The sequence below is a fragment of the Pinus tabuliformis genome, chromosome 7, assembly GCF_031772625.1.
Source record: "Pinus tabuliformis cultivar Carrire ecotype Pingquan chromosome 7, CPIR1, whole genome shotgun sequence".
NCBI lineage: Eukaryota > Viridiplantae > Streptophyta > Pinopsida > Pinales > Pinaceae > Pinus > Pinus tabuliformis.
The window spans coordinates 307,508,095-307,533,465 of record NC_142293.1 but is presented as its reverse complement, the minus strand read 5'-3'; the positions used below and the strand labels follow the sequence as shown (position 1 = coordinate 307,533,465).

The 25,371-nt window shown below is 34.8% G+C and overlaps 1 protein-coding gene and 1 pseudogene across 1 annotated transcript; one reads left to right on the top strand and one right to left on the bottom strand.

Annotated features, from left to right (window-relative positions):
- Positions 1-1,887: 1,887 nt before the first annotated feature.
- Positions 1,888-4,242, top strand: LOC149247097 (E3 ubiquitin-protein ligase CSU1-like; annotated as a pseudogene).
- A 4,882-nt stretch (positions 4,243-9,124) lies between these two features.
- Positions 9,125-11,466, bottom strand: LOC149247096 (E3 ubiquitin-protein ligase CSU1-like). Its single transcript, XM_089455823.1, has 3 exons — positions 11,228-11,466; position 11,103; positions 9,125-9,781 (listed from the first exon to the last, which is right to left on the bottom strand). Exons 1-3 carry the CDS (start codon positions 11,464-11,466, stop codon positions 9,125-9,127), a joined length of 897 nt encoding a protein of 298 aa, XP_089311949.1.
- Between the last annotated feature and the right edge of the window lie 13,905 nt (positions 11,467-25,371).

Here is a 25,371-nt window from a genome sequence, read left to right as displayed (position 1 = left end):
CCAAAATCTAGTGCATCATCCACTCCCACAGGAAGAGGAGATGGAGAAGTGATGTTCAGTGAAGAGGGTGAAACTAAAATCCGAGAAGAATCAAACTATGAAGAGAAGGTACCTTTGTTTGTATTGTTGATACCGGAATCATGGCGATGTCAACACATATTAGAGCGAGAAAAGCATCCCACAGAAGTGTTATGATAAGATCTTCTCCTACAAGGGCATCTATTCATCAAATAACTGACCTAATAGAAAAAAGGCATCTGAAGGGGATGCCCCAATAGTCTTGTCGTTGTCGAATCTATAGCGGACCCTAAGCCAAATCCAAATCTTCTAGAAGACCTCTAGAGAATCGAACCTTTACGAAAATCCAGGCCACCCTTTTATCATGAGCACCCATAAACTTTGGATCTAAATATATGAACTGACCAATGGAATTCCCAATCTCTTTCAAAGCATGTTTCGTCCAAAATTCCAACGAAAGAGTAAACAATTTAACCCACACAATGTCGTTTTTAGGCGTATTGAGCAAGGGGTTGAAACCGATGTACCACTTATGTAGTTGCAAGAAAATTCTTCCCCTCACCCAGGGGATATTCAAAATTTTCTCAGTATCATCGATGTGTAAGAAATGTATACTAAACCAAGCATTCAATAAGATAATGACCTTTGGGGTGTAACCGAGCAACGAATCCCAACATTTCTTAACCCAACTTTGCATATCATGCTCTGAAGGCTCAAAGAATATCCATTTCCCCACAAGGGCGCATTTTTGTAGACTGGTGACCCTGTCCCATAGTACGTCATATCAAAAAATAAGCAATTTTGTCTTAGGGTTTGGTGGAATTACTTTACTTTCCTCCCTTCAAACCCTCCTATGACTAGAACCAACACAATAAGGACCCGATATGTTGTCAGGATTATGTGTCACTTGATTAAAATTATTGCCTACCTACTGTCCATGAAAATACCCCACATCTGACGCATTCTTTGAGTGGTGACGTGTATTCCTTGCTAGATTTGCCTCTATCGTGGCTTGTATGAAAGCCTCATGAGCCTCCACATTAGAGTGAAGAAAATCCAAACATCAATCCATGTGGAAAAAAAAAAAAAAATTATTTTTAGTAAATCCACACCCCACCAAATTACTAACTCCACCAAAGGATAATTAAATGTATAATGAGCACCCCAACGAGAATTTTCCAAGGGAGATACAACAAGAGCAAGAAAATATCTTGGGATCATGCGAGGTCAACGAGCCACAATCAAGAAACCCATGCCAGAGAAAAATTTAATTTGAAGAAAAACCTAGAAAGAAAGATGGCACAGGGACGTTAAAAAGTTGCTCTAGGATCTCACCCCCAGAGGATCCATATCAGTGATCTAAAAATAAATCAGAATAATATATCTGACACATAAATTTATGGAGTAGTCTACCTAGATGGAGGAATGTCCCGGTTTCCGTCGCCATTCGAAAAATCGTTTGGCTCCAACCGCTGGCAATCCCTCCACCCTCCGCCACCCTCCCCTAGCTCCACCACCCTCCTTCTCCGCCACCCTCCCCTGGCAATCCTAACATTCCCCGACAGAAAATCCGATTAGAGCTGGAAATCCAGACATCCCCTGACAGATCGGATCAGAGCTGGAATTGAAGCCGCAGAGAGTTATCGCCATTTCCAATTCGAAATGAGGAATTGTGATCCAGCGGGCTACTCACTCACCTTCCTCCTCGACTCAGCACCTCCCACTCTGAAATTCAATTCCTTCGCTCTGCAGTGTGCCACCCAGGGACAATTCAATGACACCTCTGACTCTGTGAACAACTGATTGAGACATGCACCATTTTTGTCCTGTATCTGTCTCCGACAATCATAAATCCCTGAGTTAGCAAAGATGTCGCAGAGGCATTCAAAGAACAACCATGACTTGGCGTTCTTTACATACGATGAGAAGAGAAAGCTTGGGTATGGTACTCAAAAGGAAAGGCTCGGCAAGGACTCCATTAAGCCCTTTAATGTTTGCTCTCTGTGCTTGAAGCCATTGATAGACCTCATCTGCTATCCGAAGGGCCACCTCTTCTGCAAAGAATGCATTCTAGAATGCCTGTTAGTGCAAAAGAAAGACATAAAGAGGTAAGATTCATTATCCTGAATAAACCTAGTTTTTAGTTTTGAATTTTTTGGAGTTTTGGGTCTTGTTTTCCCTTGATTTGGGAAAATAGGTTCCTCTTACCAGTGTCTTATAGGATGCTATAAGGGTTTTCTCTTTGGGTGTTACTGGTCCTCTGTCAGGAATTGTTCCTGTATTAGGGGTTTTCATGGAATCTTCCAATTGGGTTTGTGAGCATTTTCTATCCCATTTTTTATGTTTTGTTTCAGGTAATGGATTCATGTTATTAGGTTTCTTGGGGAACTAAGCAAGATCGAGAAATATTGGAGAGAACATATAATTTTTAGATGGCTGCCCATAAAAACATGCACTGTAAATTAAATATAAGTAATGTCTCTTCTTTTCCACAACTACTGGCAAGTGAATATATAGGTTGGTTAGGGAAACTATAGGACAGCAATACAGAACAAGTAAAAACTAAAGTCAAATGATGAGGCGTGATAAGCCTTCCTTTTTGTAACTAAATACCCTTTTGACTTGATAGGCATTAACCTCCTTACAAGGTCCGCATTACAATCAGGTTGTTTTTAAGCTGTGAAGTTGTGACCGATGGCATCTGTTTTATCAGAGTCACCTAGGACTTCCATCTAACATTTATCCACCAATGTTGCAACATCAACACAACCCACAACCTGAAACTATTTGGTGAACTGTATTGAGGGTCAAGGCTACCATATTTTAACCGTCCCATCATCACTGCAAGTGCTTCAACTTGCTTCCAGATTGCAGCCTGTTGGACTGGTTACTAGACCTTCTTTGCCTGTGTAGATGATCTCCCTCCACCTGCCAGAATAAAGCTCTTATGTCTGTCCAGGGTCTATGTTATTTTCTTTGAAGGAATTATATGGTTACATTTTGTATGAATGGCACTGCCTTTTGATTTGTTGGGAATTTCAGGTCTACATCAGATGGCCAACAGGATTATAATATTATTCCAGTTATTTCTTGATGGCTCTTGTTAATCTGGAGTCAATGGAATTAGACATTTGTATGGCTTAGTTATCATAGTACCAAGGTTGATTACAATTGACATTACTCTGCTTTGATGGCTCTTATTAATCTGGATTCAATGGAATTGGACATTTGTATAGCTCAGTTATCATAGTACTGAGGTTGATCACAATTGACATTAATCTGCTTTGAGCTTTGGATGCGACTGTGCATATTTTGACTATGGGGTCATATTATTCGTTGCATATAGTTTAAGCTAGAAGTTTGGATACTACATGGTAGAAACGAGTGTTGCTGGGATTGTATTCCTATTCATTATTAGTAGAATGACTAGTTTAGGTTGCCGGCACTTCAATGTTGAGAGTACAAAATATCTTATATATTTAGGTTTTTAATTTAAATTTTTTATGAGTGGGTATTGTAAGTTGCTAGTGTTCTCGGCTTATGATTTGATAGGAAACTTGCAAGCTATGAAGCACATCAAAAACAGGAGAAGGAGGAGGAAGAAGAGAAGTTGTTGTTAAAGAGGCAACAAGAACTTGATGCATTTGATCAGCAAAGAATGGTGTTGTACCTCAATATAATGACAAAAATCACATTCGAGACAAAAATAGCTTTCATGGGGCCAATAGTGTTAAAGTGACTTCATTTGAAGCGGAGGCTCTTCGGACAATGAAAGCATTTTGGCAGCCATCAATAACTCCTGAGGCTCAAGGAAAAGTTGAGGAACCTTCACTTGATACAATCTGCCCAGAGGGTAAAGAGAAACTGAAGTTGAAGTCTCTTTTTCCATTTATTTTTACCAAGGATCCACATGATAAAAAATTTGAGGTTTTGGGGGCCAATTCTATTTGCCCTATTTGTTAAGATACACTAACAAACATGCATACACTAATGGCAATCAGCACTTGTGGCCATATTTATTGCAAAAAGTGTGGAGAGAAATTTGTTAAATTAGATGGGGTTTGTTCTGTCTGCAATAGAAGCTGCAAAGAAAAGAATTTGATCACCCTGGAAAAAGGAGATACTCGATTTTCTGGTCACGGGGACCACTTGGAGGCAACCAATTTTAAACATGTTGGAAGTGGTCCTCGAATGGGACTTATGAGGCCAACAGTTAAAACATGAACGTAAAACTCATGTTGAACTACTATGTACAAATATGATTAAGTAGTCTTGGAATTTTAGTTTGTTGGATTTCATAAATTTGACCAAATAAAGCTTGATTTGCTTTTGTGTTCTAATTTTGAGGCTCTTATGCATCTGGAGTTTTAGGATGACGGTGCATCTCTTTTCAGGCATGTGATCGAAAAATCATGCAAGCATTTACTTTTTGCTCCATATTATCCTAAGATTTCTTTAAGAGGGTTTGGAGGATTTAATTATGTTTTGTTCTGATATATATATATATATATATATATATATATATATATATATATATATTAGTCAGCCTTGTTCAGTTAGCATGGTTCTAGGAATATGATTAAATATTCAGACAAGTGTGTGTAATTTCATTCAGAATCAAAAGTGTAGTTTTAATTTCCTTTAAAGGTAAAGTGTGGATTCTTAAAACAAGCATGTTATTCATTTCAAGAAGAATGTAATCCCTCTTTTAATAATAGGCAATAGAACCAATATCATAACTATTAGACAAACATGTGTATTTTGGTATTTCAAATTAACTTAGAAATTGTAGGAGTGACGACGACTCCTAGCACATATAGTGCACATACATTTCATTAGTTTATTAGTTCTGGTTGATAAGTCGTGTAAGTAATTTAACAATCAATTAAATTACCAAAGATTTTGGCGTCATTGTCAGGGAAGTGTATATAAAAGTCTTTTCTTTTCATTAATTTTTTTTTTCTCTTCTTTAAAAAAAACTTCAACCACCTGCCATCCCCACTATATCACATGGTGCAGTAAGAGCCACACATCCACATCATGAATTCTTATTTTCGCAGGTAGAAGAAGAGGTAAAAAAGAGGTTGAAGAAATGGATGGAGATGATGACAATGAGGAAGATCCTTTTGGATTTATCATTCAAGAAACTAATGTCAATGCTCGTATGAAGAACATCCCTCCATCTGTACTTCCTAATGTCAAATGTATAAGATCATAAGACCCTAAAATATTTCTTTTTGAATTTGAATAATTTGTAAATCCTATGGCTACTCACTACACATTCAAAAATTGAATTTGTTTCTAGTAAAATTGAAGGATATAGCTCTTAGATGGTTCATGAATTTAGGAACAAATTCTATAAGGGCATGGGATGATATGAAAAGAGTATTTTTTGAAAAATATAAAGATTATTGTATACACCATGACTTTGGAAATGAAGTCTTTAAGATGAACCAAAAAGAAGATGAAAGCCTAGAAGATTTAGCGGAGAGATTTACTTATAATGTCAAAGGATCTAAATTGCATAATTTAGGTTCATACACATTAAAAACTCTCCTACTAAATGCTATAAAGGATGAATGGATTGATTTTCTATACCTCGTTGGAAAAGGAGATGTCTCTCAATTTTTATTTCAAGAGATTTGTGAATTTTGCAAGAACATATCAAGAGGAAAAGAAAATAATGGAAGATCCCCTTGGGATCTAGTTATGGAGAGAGTAAGTAAGTCAACATCAGAATTGGTAAGTCAAACTAAACTTAACAATTTTCTAGACATTTTTTGTAATTTAAATGAACGAATTGATATTCTAAGAATACAAAGCAAGAAAAAAGTTGAGATTGTTGCTTCATGTATATTTTTCTCTAAATGTAGAAAGAAATGTGCTTTTCATGAATGTCCACTTGATAACATTAAAATTTGTGAAATATGTACAGGATCACGTACTACTAAAGATTGTCAATCATTACCAAGGTTAAACGCAGTTTACGCAGGAGAAAATCAAACACCGGAACAATCATATTATGTAGCTCCAAGATGACTATGGCAAACTCATCAACCTAGTATGATGCAAGATCTTATTTCACAATTTCAAGGTTATGCACAACAATCACAAAGTAATTGGCAAACACACTTGCCTTGGAAACTTGGCCATCTCAATCTGTTAAAATGATTTTGTTCCACATCTACAACCCCTACTTCACCATTTCAAGTTCTTCAAAAGGTAAACTAGAGGTAAAAACTTGCATAAGGGTTTTTAGTTTATTAAAGATTTAGGAAAATATGATGAATAACCACTTCAATTACCATTCATGCAATCCATATTCTCCGTCATTGACCTAGCCCTCATCAACCTTTTTCGTCATTGAATTAACCATTGAACCATATTTTCATTCATTGATCTATCCCTCATACCAAATTCATGCCCTATCCATAAACCTTATCATCAAGAAATAGTGTGCAATATATTCAAAAGTCATCATACAAATATCATGAGTATAAAAACTTGGCATGACATTGATCCATAGAAGTCATCATGAATGTCTTACACTACCTGAGCTTGAAATCTGATATTAATCTACTATCTTTTAGAAATTTGAATATGATGTACTTAAGAACTATGTTCAAGTCAGAATTTGAAGGGTTTGGAGCAAAATCTAATTAATGATATGTGCTTGTGAAAGAATGAAGGCAATGGTTGGTGGCCATCACTTCTGTGACATATCTTATGCAATATATCTCAATGCATATCATTATGACACTCTGATCTTACATTTCCAAATTATATGTTGAAGACAACAAAGGTAAATGAAAGTTTCTTTGTTTTCATTCCTCAACTAGGCAAAAGATGGAATTAGTTAAGGCATGTACAATTATTTCAACTCACAAATATTTTAATAGCAAAAAGGGATCCTCAAAATGCTTTGGAGTCTACACAACAATATTTCAGTGAAATGAAGTATCCTAGAGAGAGATAAAAACAAAAGTGAGTTCAATCCTAAAGATCAAAGATAATCATTTTGTGGTCTACATATTTGTATCGATTGCTGCACATTTTTTTTTCTTCTATGAGTATGATATCACAAGGATGCTACCTTGCAAGAATATAAGCAGCAAACAAAAACAAGAGTTGAGCACAAGGTAAAAAAAAATTGGCAGCAGGTTATTTTCGTATCATAAAGCAAATGCAACAAGAATTTAGCAACAACACAAAATGCTTTCTTTTCTTTACATATTCAGCACATATTCATCGAGGCTCATGCAAAAGACATTGATACCCTATTTCAACATGCATATAGAAGGATTTGAGGCACACCTCCAAAAGTATGGTAATAAACATGATTCGCATTGAAAAGAATTGAGTTAAGCCTTGGATGTGGTAAGTTGTTACTCATTTTTACTAATGCAAATTAGTTTTAGTTTGCTCCATCACCATGATTTCTCTTGAGTGGAAATTTGCCAAAATTTTATGGTTCCTCTTATTCATATTTTTCACTTTCCTCTACTTCACTTACTTTGGGATGATGTTAGTTCTTATTACTCTAGGTTACCACATTGCTTCAATCATTTCATCAACCTTTTATTCCTCTTGGAATCTCTTCTATGGGTTCATTGTGTTCTTCGGTGGAAAATTCTTGTACTCCTCTTGGAATCTCTTCTATGGGTTCATTGTGTTCTTTGGTGGAAAATTCTTGTATGGTGGAAATGGTATTATTGGTTCAACTCCATTTGTTGGACACTTTATGGTCTAATTGCAGCACAATTGGGTCATGTGGATTCTAAGATGAATACAATAGAAGGAAAATACAAAAATACTATATTTTGGGAGAAGCTACTTCTTGGGAGTTGTATTTTACATGGTGTGCATTCATATTTTATTTTCTTTGATGTTTCCTTTTCCATTGAAACATTCAACTTTCACATTTAGGCATCAAAGAAGGGGGTGCTACTACATACGAAGTCCTGATATATAAAATTTACGTTGTTAAGAATGGATTTCATTCAACTTGAGTGTTGGAAATTAGCTTTATTCCATGGACTACTACATACAAAGTCCTGATATATAAAATTTACGCTTTTAAGAATGGATTTCATTGAACTTGATAACATGTCTACAACTCTAGAAATTGGTCTTTTCAATTGGTTAAATATGTTATAAAGATTAATGTGTATCACGCCAATATTACGAGGGATTTTTCCATCTGTAGCCTCGAAGACTTCCAGTTTTCTCTATAACGAAGATATAGCTTAATAGAACATTTCTGTTTTCCTTCATAATGATCAATAATGAATATACAACAAAAATCAAATCCACATAAAGTAACATAGTGTCCATTCTTGGTAAGATTTTTGTTGAATTGACTTGAGCAATAGAAAAGCATGCGAGAGATATGATTGAGATTGGGCCTGAGTTCAATAACTGAGCATTACAAAATTTTGCACAGAAATTATTTTATCAAATTCATCGCTGGTCAACCCATGGATATCAGTAGCCCCCAAGCAGAAAAGCCAAGATACTGAAAAAGAGAAAACTACATATTAAGCCCAATCAAAGATCAATGGCATCAGAAATTGGATATTTTGTATCGCAATTAAATTATACATATAGCACTAGGACTGATCTCTTGAAAACTGATGTTTTAGCATATTTCGTTCCCTAGTCAAGAATATTTGATTCCATTAACTGCACCCAAGATATTATTACAGCATACATACTATCCAACAGATGCAAACACAGAGACAACCATATTCTCATACAAATGCCACATATATACTAATACCATGCTTATCATATTCCTAGAACCATGCTAACTGAACAAGGCTAACTAATATATATATCAAAACAAAATAGAATTAAATCCTCCAAACCCTCTTAAAGAAAGCTTAGGATAATATGGAGCAAAAAGTAAATGCCTGCATGATTTTTCGATCACATGCCTCAAAAGAGATGCACCATCATCCTAAAACTCTAGATGCATAAGAGCCTCAAAATTAGAACACAAAAGCAAATCAAGCTTTATTTGGTCAAATTTATGAAATCCAACAAACTAAAATTCCAGGACTACTTAGTCATATTTATACATAGTAGTTCAACATGAGTTTGATGTTCATGTTTTAACTGTTGGCCTCATAAGTCCCATGCCAAAACCACTTCCGACATGTTTGAAATCAGTTGCCTCCAAGTGGTCCCTGTGACCATAAAATCCAGCACCTCCTTTTTCCAAGGTGATCAAATGCTTTTCTTTGCAGCTTCTATTGCAAACAGAACAAACCCCATCTAATTTAACAGATTTCTCTACACACTTTTTGCAATAAATATGGCCACAAGTGTTGATTGCCATTGTTAGTGTATCTTTGCAACTAGGGAAAATAGAACTGGCCCCCAAAACCTTAGATTTTTTATCATGTGGATCCTTGGTAAAAATAACTGGAAATAGAAACTTCAACTTCAGTTTCTCTTTACCCTCTGCGTAGATTGTATCAAGTGAAGGTGCCTCAACTTTTGCTTGACCCTCGGGAGTTGCTGATGGCAGCCAAAATGCTTTCATTGTCCAAAGAGCCTCCGCTTCAAATGAAGTCACTTTAACACTATTGGCCCCATCAAAACTATTTTTGTCTCGAATGTGATTTTTGTCATTATATTGAGGTACAACACCATTGTTTTGCTGATCAAATGCATCAAGTTCCTGTTGCCTCTTTAACAATAGCTTCTCTTCTTCCTCCTCCTTCTCCTGTTTTTGATGTGCTTCATAGCTTGCAAGTTCCTGTCAAATCATACACCGATAACACTAGCAGCTTACAATACCCACTCATAAAAAATTTAAATTAAAAACCTAAATATATCAGATATTTCGTACTCTCAACATTGAAGTGTCGGTAACCTAAACTAGTCATTCTACTAATAATTAATAGGGATACAATCCCAGCAACACTCGTTTCTACCATGTAGTATCCAAACTTCTAGCTTAAACTATATGCAACGAATAATATGACCCCATATTCAAAATATGCACAGTGGCATCCAAAGCTCAAAGCAAATTAATGTCAATTGTGATCAACCTCGGTACTATGATAACTGAGACATACAAATGTCCAATTCCATTGAATCCAGATTAACAAAAGCCATCAAAGCAGAGTAATGTCAATTGTAATCAACCTTGGTACTATGATAACTAAGCCATACAAATGTCCAATTCCATTGAATCCATATTAACAAGAGCCATCAAGAAATAAATGGAATAATATTATAATCCTGTTGGCCATTTGATGCAGATATGAAATTCCCAACAAATCAAAAGGCAATGTCATTCATACAAAATGTAACCATATGATTCCTTCAAAGAAAATAGCATAGACCCTAGACAGACATAAGAGCTTTATTCTGGTAGGTGGAGGGAGATCATCTACCCAGGCAAAGAAGGTCTAGTAACCAGTCCAACAGGCTGCAGTCTGGAAGCAAGTTGAAGTACTTGCAGTGATGATGACACGGTTAAAATCTGGTAGCCTTGATCCTCAATACAGTTGAACAAATAGTTTCAGGCTGTGGGTTGTGTTGATGCTGCAACATTGGTGGATAAATGTCAGATGGAAGTCCCAGGTGACTCTGATAAAATGGATGCCATCGGTCACGGCTTCATAGCTTAAAAACAGCTTAATTGTAATGTGGATCTCGTAAGGAGGTTAATGCCTATCAAGTCAAAAGGGTCTTTAGTTACAAAAAGGAAGGTTTATTGCGCCTCATCATTTGAATTTATTTTTTACTTGTTCTGTATTGGTGTCCTATAGTCTCCCTAACCAACCTATATATTCACTTGCCAGTAGTTGTGGAAAAGAAGAGACATTATTTATATTTAATTTACAATGCATGTTTTTATGGGAAGCGCATCTAAAAATTATATGTTCTCTCCGATCTTTCTTGATCTTGCATAGTTCCCAAAGAAACCTATTAACAGGAATCCATTACCCAAAACAAAACATAAAAAAATGGGACAGAAAATGCTCACAAACCCAATTGGAGGATTCCATGAAGAACCCTAATATAGGAACAATTCCCGACATAGGACCAGTAACACCCAAAGAGAAAACCCTTATAGCATCCTATAGGACACTGGTAGTAGGTACCCATTTGTCCCAATAAAGGGAAAACAATAGCCAATACTCCAAAAAATTCAAAACTAAAAACTGGGTTTATTCAGGATAACGAATCTTACCTCTTGATGTCTTTCTTTTGCACTAACAGGCATTCTAGAATGCATTCTTTGTAGAAGAGGTGGCCCTTCTGATAGCAGAGGGGGTCTATCAATGGCTTCAGGCACAAAGAGCAAGCATCAAAGGGCTTAATGGAGTCCTTGCTGAGCCTTTCCTCTTGAGTACCATACCCAAGCTTTCTCTTCTCGTCATATGTAAAGAACACTAAGTCATTGTTGCTCTTTGAATGCCTCTGCGGCATCTTCGCTAACTCGGAGATTTATGATTGCCAGCTACAGATACAAGACAGAAATGGTGCATGTCTCAATTAGTCATTAACAGAGTCGGAGGTGTCACCGAATTGTCCCTGGGTGGCGAGCTGCAGAGCGGAGGAATTGAATTGCAGAGCGAGATGCGTCGAGTCGAGGAGGAAGGTGAGTGAGCAGCCTGCGGGATCGCAATTCCTCATTTTGAATTGGAAATGGCGATAACTCTCCACGGCTACAATTCCAGCTCGGATCTGATCTGTCAGGGGATGTCAGGATTTCCAGCTCCGATTGGAATTTCTGTCAGGGAATGTCAGGATTGCCAGGGGAGGGTGGTGGAGCTAGGGGAGGGTGGCAGAGGGCGGAGGGATTGCCGGCGGCTGGAGCCGAACGATTTTCTAGGCGATGATGGAAACCGGGCCATTCCTCCACCTAGGTAGACTACTCCTAAATTTACTTTCATCGTCACTCGAGAAGGGGTAAAAAATAGGAATAATGTCCAAAAATAGAAATGTCTAGAAGAAGCGAGGTTGTCCCCAAAATTCTCCTTGAAAGTGGGAAAATCCTAAATTGTCACTGGATGCCTGAAAATGGAGCCACCACCTTAGAATTCCATTATCGATCAAAGAACATCTCGTATAGTAACATAGAGGATCCGTGATCAAATCATGCAAGTGCCCTAAAAAAACCTAGATAAACAAACAGAACAACTCAATCGAGCATGATCATCTTATGGGCATCACCACAACCCAGCTCCCGTATGAACAAATTTCTTATAGCGACACCCAAGTAACAATTCTAACATCAAAGTATGAAGTACCGCATAGAGATTCATATGCACTTTTCATCCCTCCACCCAACATATATAAAAGCATATTTTAAATTATTCATAGACACAACATCTCTGATTGTGATGTGTACTTCTAAGAATGCAAAATCCTGTTAAATTTTTCTACCACTACATAAAATTCATGAAAAATATACATAGAACGGTCCACAAATATGAAACCAACATAGAATGTAATTCCTCCTCCAACAACAAGGCCACCCTATGCTTCTGCCCCCATAACATCAAATGGTTTGTAAAATGTGTCTCCAAGAGGTCTCACAACAACCCTCTCACCCAAAACAACAATGGTGCCTGGGACTACAGATATCTGGGGTTATAGGAGTGTAGTTCAGAAGTGATTACATATCCCTTAGGAAGGGAAGAAGTCGAACAACAAGAGAAAAAATACATTATCGAAAATACTGTCCATGGAGATTTCATACAAGAGCAATGGACAATAGCGTGATGGTAAGAATGGTGGCTAAAATAAATAAGACAATAATTCGTAAAAGTGCAAAGTATGTTTCGTCCTCACAGGAAGTGTGAGGTGCCATGTGCCAAAACTAGTTCCACCTGGTTGCCTCACTACCAAACTCTCAGCAAAAACTAGCATTCACATCCTGCATTTGACATTAGCCATCTCCATGGGAACCGCATTTTTTCATCATTTTATTCTAAACACATAACTAAAAGGAGTTCTCTTTAGTGTGACTTTTTGGACTTTCTATTGTTGGAATCGACGGAAAAATTTGAGGTGAAATCTTGATTTGTGATATTTAAATTGGTTTTTTGGCTCTATATATGGATTGAGCACCCTGAAAAACCCCTAGAGTACTTTGATTGTGCAGGAATTACACATCAAACTTGTGATTTCAATAAATTACTACCGGATTTTAGAAAAATTAGACTGGAAAAACCCACCAAAAAACTTCTAAAAAATCACACTAAAAACAAAAACACACTGCATAAAATAATTCTTATAATATGTATATAACTAAACACATATAAATTTAAATTCTATATATACACGAATGAGTACATTAAACTATATTAAATAAAAACACGTACACTTACAAATATTATAGCTGAAAATTATTGTGTAGGGCATTATATGAGAAAAGACCATAGTATAGTGAGAGCTTTCTCAACGGTGTATTAATTGTAGGGTCAGTTGACATCACCAATTTAGCCAACGATATAACCAAGATAATTTTCCACAGCGCGTTGTTCGCTTTATGTGTTATCCTTGCATTGTATTATTAACTCAGGTTTATTAATTCCATATTTCTATCAGATTGCAGTAGAGTGATATTGGGCATCCGTGTTATGCGATTAGTTTTGGCCGCATATAAATTTTTGTGTAATTTTTTCCCGGGTTTTTTGTGTAATTTTTTCTCAGGTTGTAATGTCTAACTATAGGTTTAGCGCTTTTTAATGGATGATGCATTGGCTCTAATAGCACGAAGGCTATATAACCCAACACAGGATGTCACCTTGCCGTCATTCGTCATTCATTCTTGTTTTGAATTTGAAGGAAAAACTAGTACAATGATGTGCATGGCAAAGGACAATGAGAATGGATGACATAGCAGTGGAAGTTGCAGTTAGTACTTGCATGGTGAGACGTCGTGATAATCATGTTGTTCATTTCCTTTGCAGAGAAATATCTACGTGGGAAGGAGAAACTCCATGTTCTCTCACGGGATCTTAACACAAGCACAATAGTGTGCATTAAAGAAAGGGTGGTTTGTATTCTATACATGCTAAATCCGAGCACAAAGGATGAAATGGCTATAGGTATATATGCAATATGTAGTGAGCAGAGATTTCATTCTGTCGTGATATTTTTGTGTAAATACCACATGGTTTGAAGGTGGTTGATTTTGTCGGTTGATAGCTCTCTAGGTCTTGAGCTTGCCTCCCTACCTTCCACCCTGTTTATGAATATCAATGACGAAAGAATATCATGGGGAGTCGAGGGACGAGATGGGGAAAGAATGGTGAATGAGGAATACAAAATATGAAAAAGGAACACCCCAATCCTATACAATTTGGTCATCACACATGCTCTGAGTGGCCTTCTTTAAATGTTCAATGGTTGTCTCCCAGCTGGAAGCAGTGACAAGACATTATCAAGGATGTTGACATTGATCATCCTAGCACCCAAATGGTTATTCTCGGTACCCATACTTTAGATTATGAACCTAACTATCTAATTTTGACTGAAGTCTAGCTGCATGATGGTACTAAGGATGAAGATGGTGATGGTGATGTCAAACAACCCTAGGATAAAATGAAACCAGAATCCTTTGGAGGTGCAATGGGAAAGATCTAAATGTTTTCCAACATTTTAACCCCATTTCTATGAAGTTGTAGCAATTTGGTCAATTCTGATTTGCAATTAATTTTTTGATATAGGTTCAATTACTTCAACAGATAAACCATTAGAAGGAAGTGAACCATTTGAGATACGTGCCTCAAAAACCCACAATCATTGCAACAAATACTATGAATACGAATGTTTATGTCCTCGATTACAATAACCACCCATCCAGGCCTCCCCACGAAGGGTGTTGCAATCTAGAATTGTAGCTTTAAGGGCACAAGGCTAAAGGATATGGCTTGTCTGGGATTAATATCAAGGAAGACCACCTATTGAGTGCTTTAGATGATACCCAAATTTTCCTCTGGGACATCATTGCTACCGCCAAAACCCCCAAGGTGATGGAATCCAGCCAAACATTTCATGTACGCATTTGGCTTCCTTTGTTCTCTAATGCAAATATATGTTATGTGTGCATGTACTACATAAAATATTGTGTATCCAACATAGACAATGGAACTTATGTCACAAGGTCCTCCACTCTTATTTCTAGCAATTTTGATGGTTTCCATGTCATGGGTCGTCATCTATATTATGCAATGAGAAATATCACTATAGTAGCATATCGCTATCCTATTTCATATAGCCAACTATCTATCTTAGAGAGGCATATAATTATCGCATGGCATATAGCGAATTATCTATCTTACTACAAGGACATATTTCTATCCCTATGTTATGTGGCACGACATCTTATCTTAAGCAATTGCATATCCCTATATTGGATTTGGTTCCAAACATGATTGCATCATGCTCTTAAAATTACATTAGTAAAAAAGATATCCACGTGTATATATGTGCTTGCATATGCCTACACATTAGAGGAAATTTCAGCCAAAAAGTGTCCTCCTAAGGAAAAATAATAAAATAAGGGTTAAAATAATAAAATAAAGGTTATGAATTTTAGAGGGAAAAGAAGAAAACTACTTTTTTGAATTGTATTTTTGGCTTAGGTCCTTATCGGTTTACTCAAATTTCAAGTGTAGACACTCATTGGATGCAGAATTAAATTCCATATCCAACAAGTACCTATTATGCATACTTTTGAGAGGACTCACATTGATAAAAAATTGAAGATACATTAAAAAAGCATACTCTAATGCATAGTTATATTGTATGTGCACATATGTACCTATGAGTATATGGGCTTGCATGTGTGTATCTTCATAACTAGATGATTCTAAAGGATTTATAACTTTTTCACATTATTACATAGCATTATGCATTACCTCTATTAAAACATTTCTTACGTTAAGAAAAAGGAGGAAAAAAACTTCACTCAAGATTCAAGCAACACATCCCTACGCTTTGATACAACTTGATAAAAGTAAAATCAAGGGTATGCTTATTTTGATCCCCTAGTGGCTTCATTTTGGAAGCATATGGGTTATGGGCCCATGATCTTCATTGTCCCCCCATAAATTGCAGCAACAAATTCATAAATCCTTTGTGCACTGTAGGAGTTCTTAAACCACATCTCTATCTAATCCCTAAATCCCATCATTTCATCTTTAACCATCCTTGAATAGAAGGCCAAAATAGACATCAGAACTTCATGCCCAAACTCATGACCACCTTAATGTCAAGGTCGAGGTTTTAATCATAGTTGGACGTTAGTGCTTTTTTTTCAACATTTTGTTGACCCTGTCAAGGCCCGACCTTATGTCAGGGCCGCACCTGAGGTCAAGGCCAACTAACTAAATCTAATCCAAATCACAAGAGGCTAGGAATATGGGTTGGGGCTAATATTTCATGCAAAGAAGTTGGGTTTAGGTTGTGTGTGAGTTCAACCTTTCTTCAACATTTACAAAGCCGAGGAAAATTCCCTCTCCTCTAGTGAGGTTCTGGCTTTGTTCTTGAAGTATTTGAATGTTGCTACTAAGATTTTTCTCTAACCAATAATTTGGGTCATCTTTCCTCCTTCATCTCCATCCTTTCCGGTCTCCATGGAACCCAAAGGCCTGATTGTCGAGGTTCTTCTCTCCTCCCAACACTTTCCTAGTTGATATGTATTACCCACAATCGGCGTATATAGACTTGAACTTGCAATCAAATCCAAACCGTAACCTCAAACCCTTAATAAACTCTTGTGGCTCTCAATAAAAGCATGATAACCATACACATTATGAACATTCAATAGGGATTACATAAAAGAGAGCACACATAGATTCAAAACTATACTTGGCATTTGTTTTAAAGTAAAAAGATTAATTTCATGGTGCAACATCTTGGCCCTTCCTTGACTTGGTTTTACATTGAATTTGGTCGCTCCCCTAACAATTTGCAGGAAGATTATAAACCAAGAAAAAAAAACCCTAAGGCGAAAGGAATCTCATCATCTGCCAGCTCATGCCTTCTAGAGGCTTTAGAAATATCTTAGGTCTTTAGATATTTTATAGAAAAAATGTTTCTTCTCGCTTGAGTTCCATGAGCTCCTTCTGGAATCTTCATAAAATCATATTTTATTTGGGGTGGGGTCCATGCCCTTTCATCATTCATCGAATTTCTCTTTTTGTCGTATACTGTATCTTATTAGAAATGTATATGAATAATTGAAAATAATTAAAGTGGATTTTTTTAATATTAACAAAGACATTTTAAATTAACATAAATATATATAAATTTCAAAGTAAATTTATTTTCATCAGAGTTTTCAAAATGATTAAGGTGATTTCTTAAAAAAATAAAATTTTTTATTTTAAAATATCATTATTTTCATAAATTTGAATTAAGATGAATTTAAACACACACACTCTCTCTCTCTAATAAGAAATTGTTACATAATTAAAAAAACAAAAAAAATTATTATTTTTTTGAAGTTACTACAAATTCATTATAATAATTATTTTTATATTTTCAATCTTTAATTACAATAGTCACTCATATGTCACAATCTTCCTTATCTTTTTATTTAATTAATTAAATTTCTTATTTTGTATTTTTTTCTAACATATTATATTAATTATTTTTATCTTTTTAAGAGCAAGAAGGTGACAATGTCGAAAAAAAAGAAAAGCAATGACATTGCCTCCAAGGGACTCTTGTTTCATTTGATCTAATAACTAAATATTATATTAATTTTATTCAATTATTAAATGGAAAACAATAAAACAATAAGTTGATCATTGACATCATGAAATACTTGTTGAGAATATTTTACGGCGAAATCACATCATGATATATTTGTCATCGCGTTTCAAACCAACAAGTGTGGTTCATCATCGGGACAAGTTGAAGAATCAGACAAAGGCAATAAATTAAATAGAGAGAGCAGATCATCCAACGGCTATATTGGACTAGGAACAACTATATTTGACCATGAAACGGCTAAGTTTGACTAGGAAACTATACTTGGACCGAGGGCTAGGGATAGGGATAGGGAAAGTTAGTTTGGTTAATTTTATTATTACATTTAATAGTTTATAATAAATCAAGAAGGTTCACTTAATTGGTTAGTTAGAGTAAATTTATTTATTTATTTATTTTATTTTTTTGAGATCCTAATATATTTATATTCAAGAGACTACCATTCTTTGACTTTTTCTATTAAGTTTGAAGCCTATTTAATTATATTATATTACTAATTAACTAAATCTTAGTTTTAACTTCATATAATTAAGGAGTATAAAATAATATATATATATTATTAATGTTAGAGTTGTATAAAGTTAAATTAATGTTATTAGTATTAAAGGGATTAATAAGAAAGATTAAAAATTTAACCTAATAAGGGTCTAACTTAGAGGAGAGGGGAATACCTTAAAAAATATATTAATTTAAGGTTATTAAGGTTATTAGGGATATATTCAATTAAATTTTTAATTGTTAATATTTAATGAGAGTAAACCAAATATTATTATAGTTAAGTATTAATTAAATTAAGATTGTTTATTAAGGGCTCACTCTACTAAACAATTAAAAAATTATTATTATTTTAAGGTTATTAAGGGACTAAGAGAAATTCTAAATGGTTAAATGAATATTCATTAATAAAGTTTATCATCCTTTAAAAATCATTTAATAAAATAGCATGTTAATAATGTTGATTAACTAAGGCTTAAAGAGATTATTACTATCCTTATAGATGGTTATCTTATCATAATAAACGAACAATAAAAATGGTTGAATAGAACTAAAATCCAAGAGCAGACACATGATGAGGAATAATCCAAGGTCAAAAGACAAGAGAAGATCACAGAATAAGGGGCGTGGGCAGGGCAGGAGCGGGGGAGGGCAGGGATGGCTAGGATGAAAGGGCAGGGATCCAACATCTGCTAATCTTCCATCCATCATCTCTATTGAGTTTCCTAGGCCTTTTTTCAATTTCTATGGCCTACCTAAACTTTCGGTGATGAAAGGGGGCAATCTTGGCAATAACACGGGCCTCTTCAATGCATATGTGATGTTTCATTTCTTCTGCATGTTCTGTCAAGGTAGAAGACTGGGTCCTCCCATGTTTAATGTCGACAGAGTGTTCATGAATCCTTTGATTAATAGAGAATCTAGTCTCACCAACATAGGGTGTCCCACAGGAACAGGGAATAACATAAACACGTTTCATCTCCTTGGGGTCGATGGGGCTTTTAATAGATCTAAGAGAGCTACAAATGGTGTTAAGGGGTCTAAACAAAGAGGACACTTTATGTTTCCTAAGGATTCTTGCAATTTTATCAATAGTCCCTTGGATGAATGGGAGATGAACCCCTGGGACCTTATCCTTAGGGTCTTACTTGAGCTTGGGACACTGGCTAGCTTTACGGAAAGCTACCAGACCATGGTATCTACTGTAACCATTATCAACAAAACCATTAAGGAGGTGGGATTTCTCCTTCTCAAGGTTCTTCCCATCTGAAATTCTCAGTGCACAAGTCACTAGCGTGTTGAGAACACCCAACTTTTGAGTAGGGAAATGATGGGAAACATTAAGGAGGTGGGCTTTCTTCTTCTCAAGGTTCTTCTCTTCTAAAATTCTCAGTGCACGAGTCGCTAAAATGTTGAGAACACCCAAATTTTGTTGATAATGGTTACAGTAGACACCAAGGTCTGGTAGCTTTCCTTAAAGCCAGCAAGTGTCCCAAGGTCAAGAAATACCCTAAGGGTAGGGTCCCACGGGTTCATCTCCCATTAATCCAAGGGACTACTGATAAAATTGCGAGAATCCTTAGGAAACATAAAGTGTCCTCTCCATTTAAACCCCTTAACACCATTCGTAACTCTCTTAGATCTGTTAAAGACCCTATCGACCCCAAGGAGATGAAGGTGTTTATGTTATTCCCTGTTCCTATGTGACCCCCTACATTGGTGAGACTGGATGCTCTATTAATCAAAGGATTCATGAACACTCAGCCGACATTAAACATGGGAGGACCTGATCTTTTGCCCTAGCAGAGCATGTGAAAAAAAATAAACATCACGTATGCATTGAAGAGGTTTGTGTTATTGCCAAGATTGCCCCCTTTCATCACCGAAAGTTTAGGGAGGCCATAGAAATTGAGAAAATGCATAGGAATCTCAATAGAGATGATGGATGGAAGATTAGCAAATGTTGGATCGCTCCCCTTTCATCCTAGCCACCCCTGCCCTCCCTCGCTCCTGCCCTGCCCATGCCCCTTATTCTTTGATCTTCTCTTGTCTTTTGACCTTAGATTATCCCTCATCTTGTCTCTGCTCTTGGTTTTCAGTTCCATTTAACCCTTTTTATTGTTCTCTTATTATGATAAGATAACCATCTATAAGGATATTAAGAATCTCTTTAAGTCGTAGTTAATCAACATTATTAACATGTTATTTTATTAAAGGATTTTTAAAGGATGATAAACTTTATTAATGAATATTCATTTAACCATTTAGAATTTCTCTTAGTCCCTTAATAACCTTAAAGTAATAATAATTGTTGAATTTTTTAGTAGAGTAAGCCCTTAATAAACAATCTTAATTTAAATAATATTTAACTCTAATAATATTTAGTTTACTCTCATTAAAGATTAAAAATTAAAAATTTAATTGAATATAACCCTAATAACCTTAATAACCTTAAAATAATATATTTTTTAAGATATTCCCCTTTCCTCTAAGTTAGACCCTTATTAGGTTAACTTTTTAATCTTTCTTATTAGTTCCTTTAATATTAATAAGATATATATATATAATTTTATACTCCTTAATTATATGAAGTTAAAAGTAAGATTTAGTTAATCAGTAATATAATATAATTAAATAGGCTTCAAACTTAATAGAAAAAGTCAAATAATGGTAGTCTCTTGAATATAAATATATTAGGATCTCATAATAAAAAATAAGAATAAAAAATTTACTCTAATTATACAATTAAGTGAACGTTCTTGATTTATTATAAACTATTAAATTTACTAATAAAATTAACTAAACTAACTTTCACTACCCCTATCCCTCGGTCCAAGTATAGTTTCCTGGTCAAACTTAGTCATTCGTGGTCCAATATAGTCATTAGATGATCTTCTATCTCTATTTAATTTGATGTCTTAGTCTGGTTCTTCAACTTGTCTTGACGATGAACCACACTTGTTGGTTCGAAACGCGTCGACAAATATATCATGATGTGATTTCGCCCAAAAATCTTCTCAACATTGATATGGATCACAAAAGCCTCAACTCAATAATCACGAAATACTTTCTAACTTCACATGTGCCCAAAGCATCAACTAAAATATCAAACTATGTCCATTAGACCATCAAGTGGAGGATTAAGTGACCAAGAACCATTTTAGGGGGATTTCTTTGACAAGTGAGATTCATAATTTGTGAACCATGGAATATGCAGTGTAGAATGATTTGACGTCTAGCATAGAATATTGAGATTTCTCTATTGTAATATTCGCCAAAACTAAAACCCCATTATGCAATTTAGATATTTCAAGGAAAACAAGCTAACAACCAAGGTTTCAACATGTAAAAACTCTCCCAAATCAATATGCGAGTCTACAACATAACAACTTTCTAATACTGTGAATACTTCCAAAATGAGTTATATATATATATATATATATATATATATATATATATATATATATATATATATATATATATATATATATATATCTATATATATATATATATATATATATATATATATATATATATATATATATTTATATAGTGGAATATATATATATATAGTGGAATATATATATATATATATATATTTATATAGTGGAATCGGCAATAGGGGCAGCCTCGCGACTCGCGTTACACGGGGTCGATTCTGACCGCTACCTATATAACCACTGGGAGCATGCGCCCGCCCCTCTCCACAGCTCCGTTTTAGTCCGGGGGATTTGAACTCGTGACCTTCAGTGCGGAGTCACCTTTCTAATGACTTCCCGCGATGTGATTACCAACTCGCCTACCCCCGTGGGGCTAAAATGAGTTTGATATTAATATCACATAATCCAATAAATAAAACTCACTTATTGCATTATTGAGCATTGTAAATAAACAAATACTAATTTCTCATATTTAACACAAAAAGAAACAACATTGTCTGTTCAACACTTGGATGGAAAAAATGAGCCTAATTAAACACTTTAGAATTTTCAAATACAAATAGGTTCAGGAAGTTATGAAAGCATTACCGTAAAACCATTTATTTATTTTCAATTCAAAGACTTTAATCAAGATATAAGCTCAATTGTTCCAAATAGTTTAGAAATTTAATACCAAATGATGATCAAAATGTACTCATTTTTATCCAGATCATAAAATAGAATTTTTTTATTAGTTTTATTCCAATTATGAAGACTTTAAATTCCCCTCTAAATAAAAATGTGAAGACAAATACCACAAAAAAAATATACAAAGACCATAAATAGAAATATATAAACACCACAAATAGTTATTCACTATTGAGAGAGCTTACAGATTTAAACATTCATGCATTATTACGTAGAAGCATATACATAAGAACTATAACTTAACAATAATAATTAATGAATATAGACCACATTACTTATGATGGATTTGTTGAGAAACTAAAGAAGTGACTTCACTTTACTCCCAATCATAAACTTGTTGAACTATGAACTCTCTTGTAATTGATCACCCCTCGAGCTAGATCGAAGGTTTGAGGAAGTTGAAAGTGATTTATGAGTAGAATCATATTAGCATACTTAGGAATGTATATTTTAATCTTTGTCTTCTAGGCTAATGGTAGCAATGTACACATGGGATAGCTAGTGCTAGAACAAGAAAGATTGAAGCGAGTATTTAGTGAAGAAGTGGTGTGAATGCTATCCCAGCTCAAGTGTTGGATGCTTAAATAGAGTGGGGCAAGGGCACCCTCTCTTAGCAGGAGGTGATATGTGTTGGAATCATGGCTAGTGTGTTGGTATTGATGTCAACCTAGATGTGAACTTGGATCATGATCTTGTCACATTTTGTCATCATGATATTGTCGCACCATGACATTCTTGTCACATTATGTCTTCATGATCTTATCACACTATGACACTATTAATAAATGCACAAAATTTATTTGCCTACCTAATTCATGGATGGATGATGATTTTTAATCATTACAAAGGATCCTTGATGATTGAATAAGAGTTGCAAAAGTTTACATAGGGTTTGGAACTATTATAGGAGGATCGACAAGGTTTGAAGATGTTTGAAAGTAAAGAAAACTAAGGTAACATAGGTGATTGGTTGAGGAAGTTTTACTAATGAGTACAAATATTTCTGAGTTGTCATAAATAATTGTCAAGGCTTGAATGATCCTATAGGTGTTGAAGAAGACATGATAGAATATTGAAGCAGTTTGACTGAGGATTGACTGGGTTTTGAGATAGAAAATAGGGTAACACAGGTTTGTTGAGCATTAGGAACATCATTAAACAAGTCTCTAGTGAAATAGGTGTGTTATAATTCACTTCTCAAAAGGATAAGGTGTTTCATTTCCTATAAGCATAGAAAAAAATCTTTGGAAAAATAATGGAATTGCCCAAGGTATTCTTGTGTGGAAGGCCAAGTAATGTCTGTTTGATCCCATCAAAGATTACCATCAACAAATCCCATGGATTTGGTTATGGTATTGGAAATACAAAGTGGCTATAAAAATGAAGAAAATTGGATCAGTTGTGTATGCATTTTTTATGAGTTATTTTTTATTTGTTCTAGAACAAGTGTGCACCAGGGCACAAGGAGTCTCAAATCTAACTACACAATGAGATATTTGAAGGAGACTTGATTAGAATTATTTATTTCTTGGTTTTTCCCTCACTATGTGAGGTTACTTGTTTGAAAGGGTCAAATACAGTAAAGTATTGAGAAATATGTAGATCTAAATGTTCTAATACATGTTGATCTCTTGTCTGGTTTATATTTTTTTTTTGTTTTTCTACAGTGAAGAATAAAGCCAATCAACATTTTCTCACTAACATGTGATATTACTTCAAATCTATTTTTCTATGCAAAATTACCAGTGCACATATCTAATTTGGGTTGCTAGAAGTTCTATGGCAGAGAGCGCACAAATCTAACAATTTATCTTGCAGAGACTAATGATCATTGATCACTGTAGAGCTATAGTTCAGAGACAATCTTAGTGGGTTATAACATCAAGTCCATGCTTAACAAAGTGGTCTTTAACTAATCTTGTTTTCCTTATATGCCTGAGTCTAATTGGATTAGATGGATTGATGTGATGGATATGTATGTTACCAGTTATGAAGGTTTTTGTTATATGTATGTTGTTGTGAAGAGTATGGTTTAGTGTTCATGTATATGAGGTCACTTTATTGATTGTAGAAAAGAGTATTATGACGAGCACACTATTTATTCTTAGATACACTAAGAATTAATTGTAGATATCAATCTTTGGTGTATGTGGCATCAAGTTGTGACTTGTATTGTGACTAGGGTTTTGTAGAGATCTTCATATACTATTAAATTTTCATGCTCGTAGTATGCAAAGATATAAGACTAAGTGAAATATTGTTGGTTTATTTACATGATATGAGAATTGAAGGAATAGATATCTAATAGAATATGCAAGAAATAAGTTATTTGTTGAAATAAAGGCTTATGCAAGAGTTAAATTAGTACATAGAACAAAGTCTTATCTATGTCAATGCATTAGAGTGATAAAGAATCAGTAAAATAGCACAGAAATTGATGTAACTAATAGTGGTGGTTACATGGACAAAATTACTACCTTATATTATTGACATGTTGATGGTGTTTGTCTAGTTGGATGCCTATGATTACTCCTTTCTTGCCAATTCATATTATGAAAATAATTATTACATGGTCATTTCTTTGAGGGATTGATGTGGTTGCTACTAGATCTGAGTTGTGATTGTGTTGGATTAATGAGCTAGAATGTGGACCATTAATAATAGACATAATAGTTGGTATTTCCATTCTATAATGAGGTTTCTATTATTGATGGACAAAGAGATGTTTCACATGCTTTTTTCAAATAAATACATATATGATCGAGTTATGCTTTAGTAATTTGTTTGGCTATTAAAGGAATAATTGATAAATTAAGTCATGTATAAACATTAGGGTTTGGCATTGTTAAGAATTGTTTTATTGATAATTTTCCAGGATGTCTTGATCAATTTTACATTTGATGAGCTAGATATTGATGATATATTTTTTTGATTAAATATTTATTGCAAAGAGCTTAGGTTTGATGGTCCATTGACAATA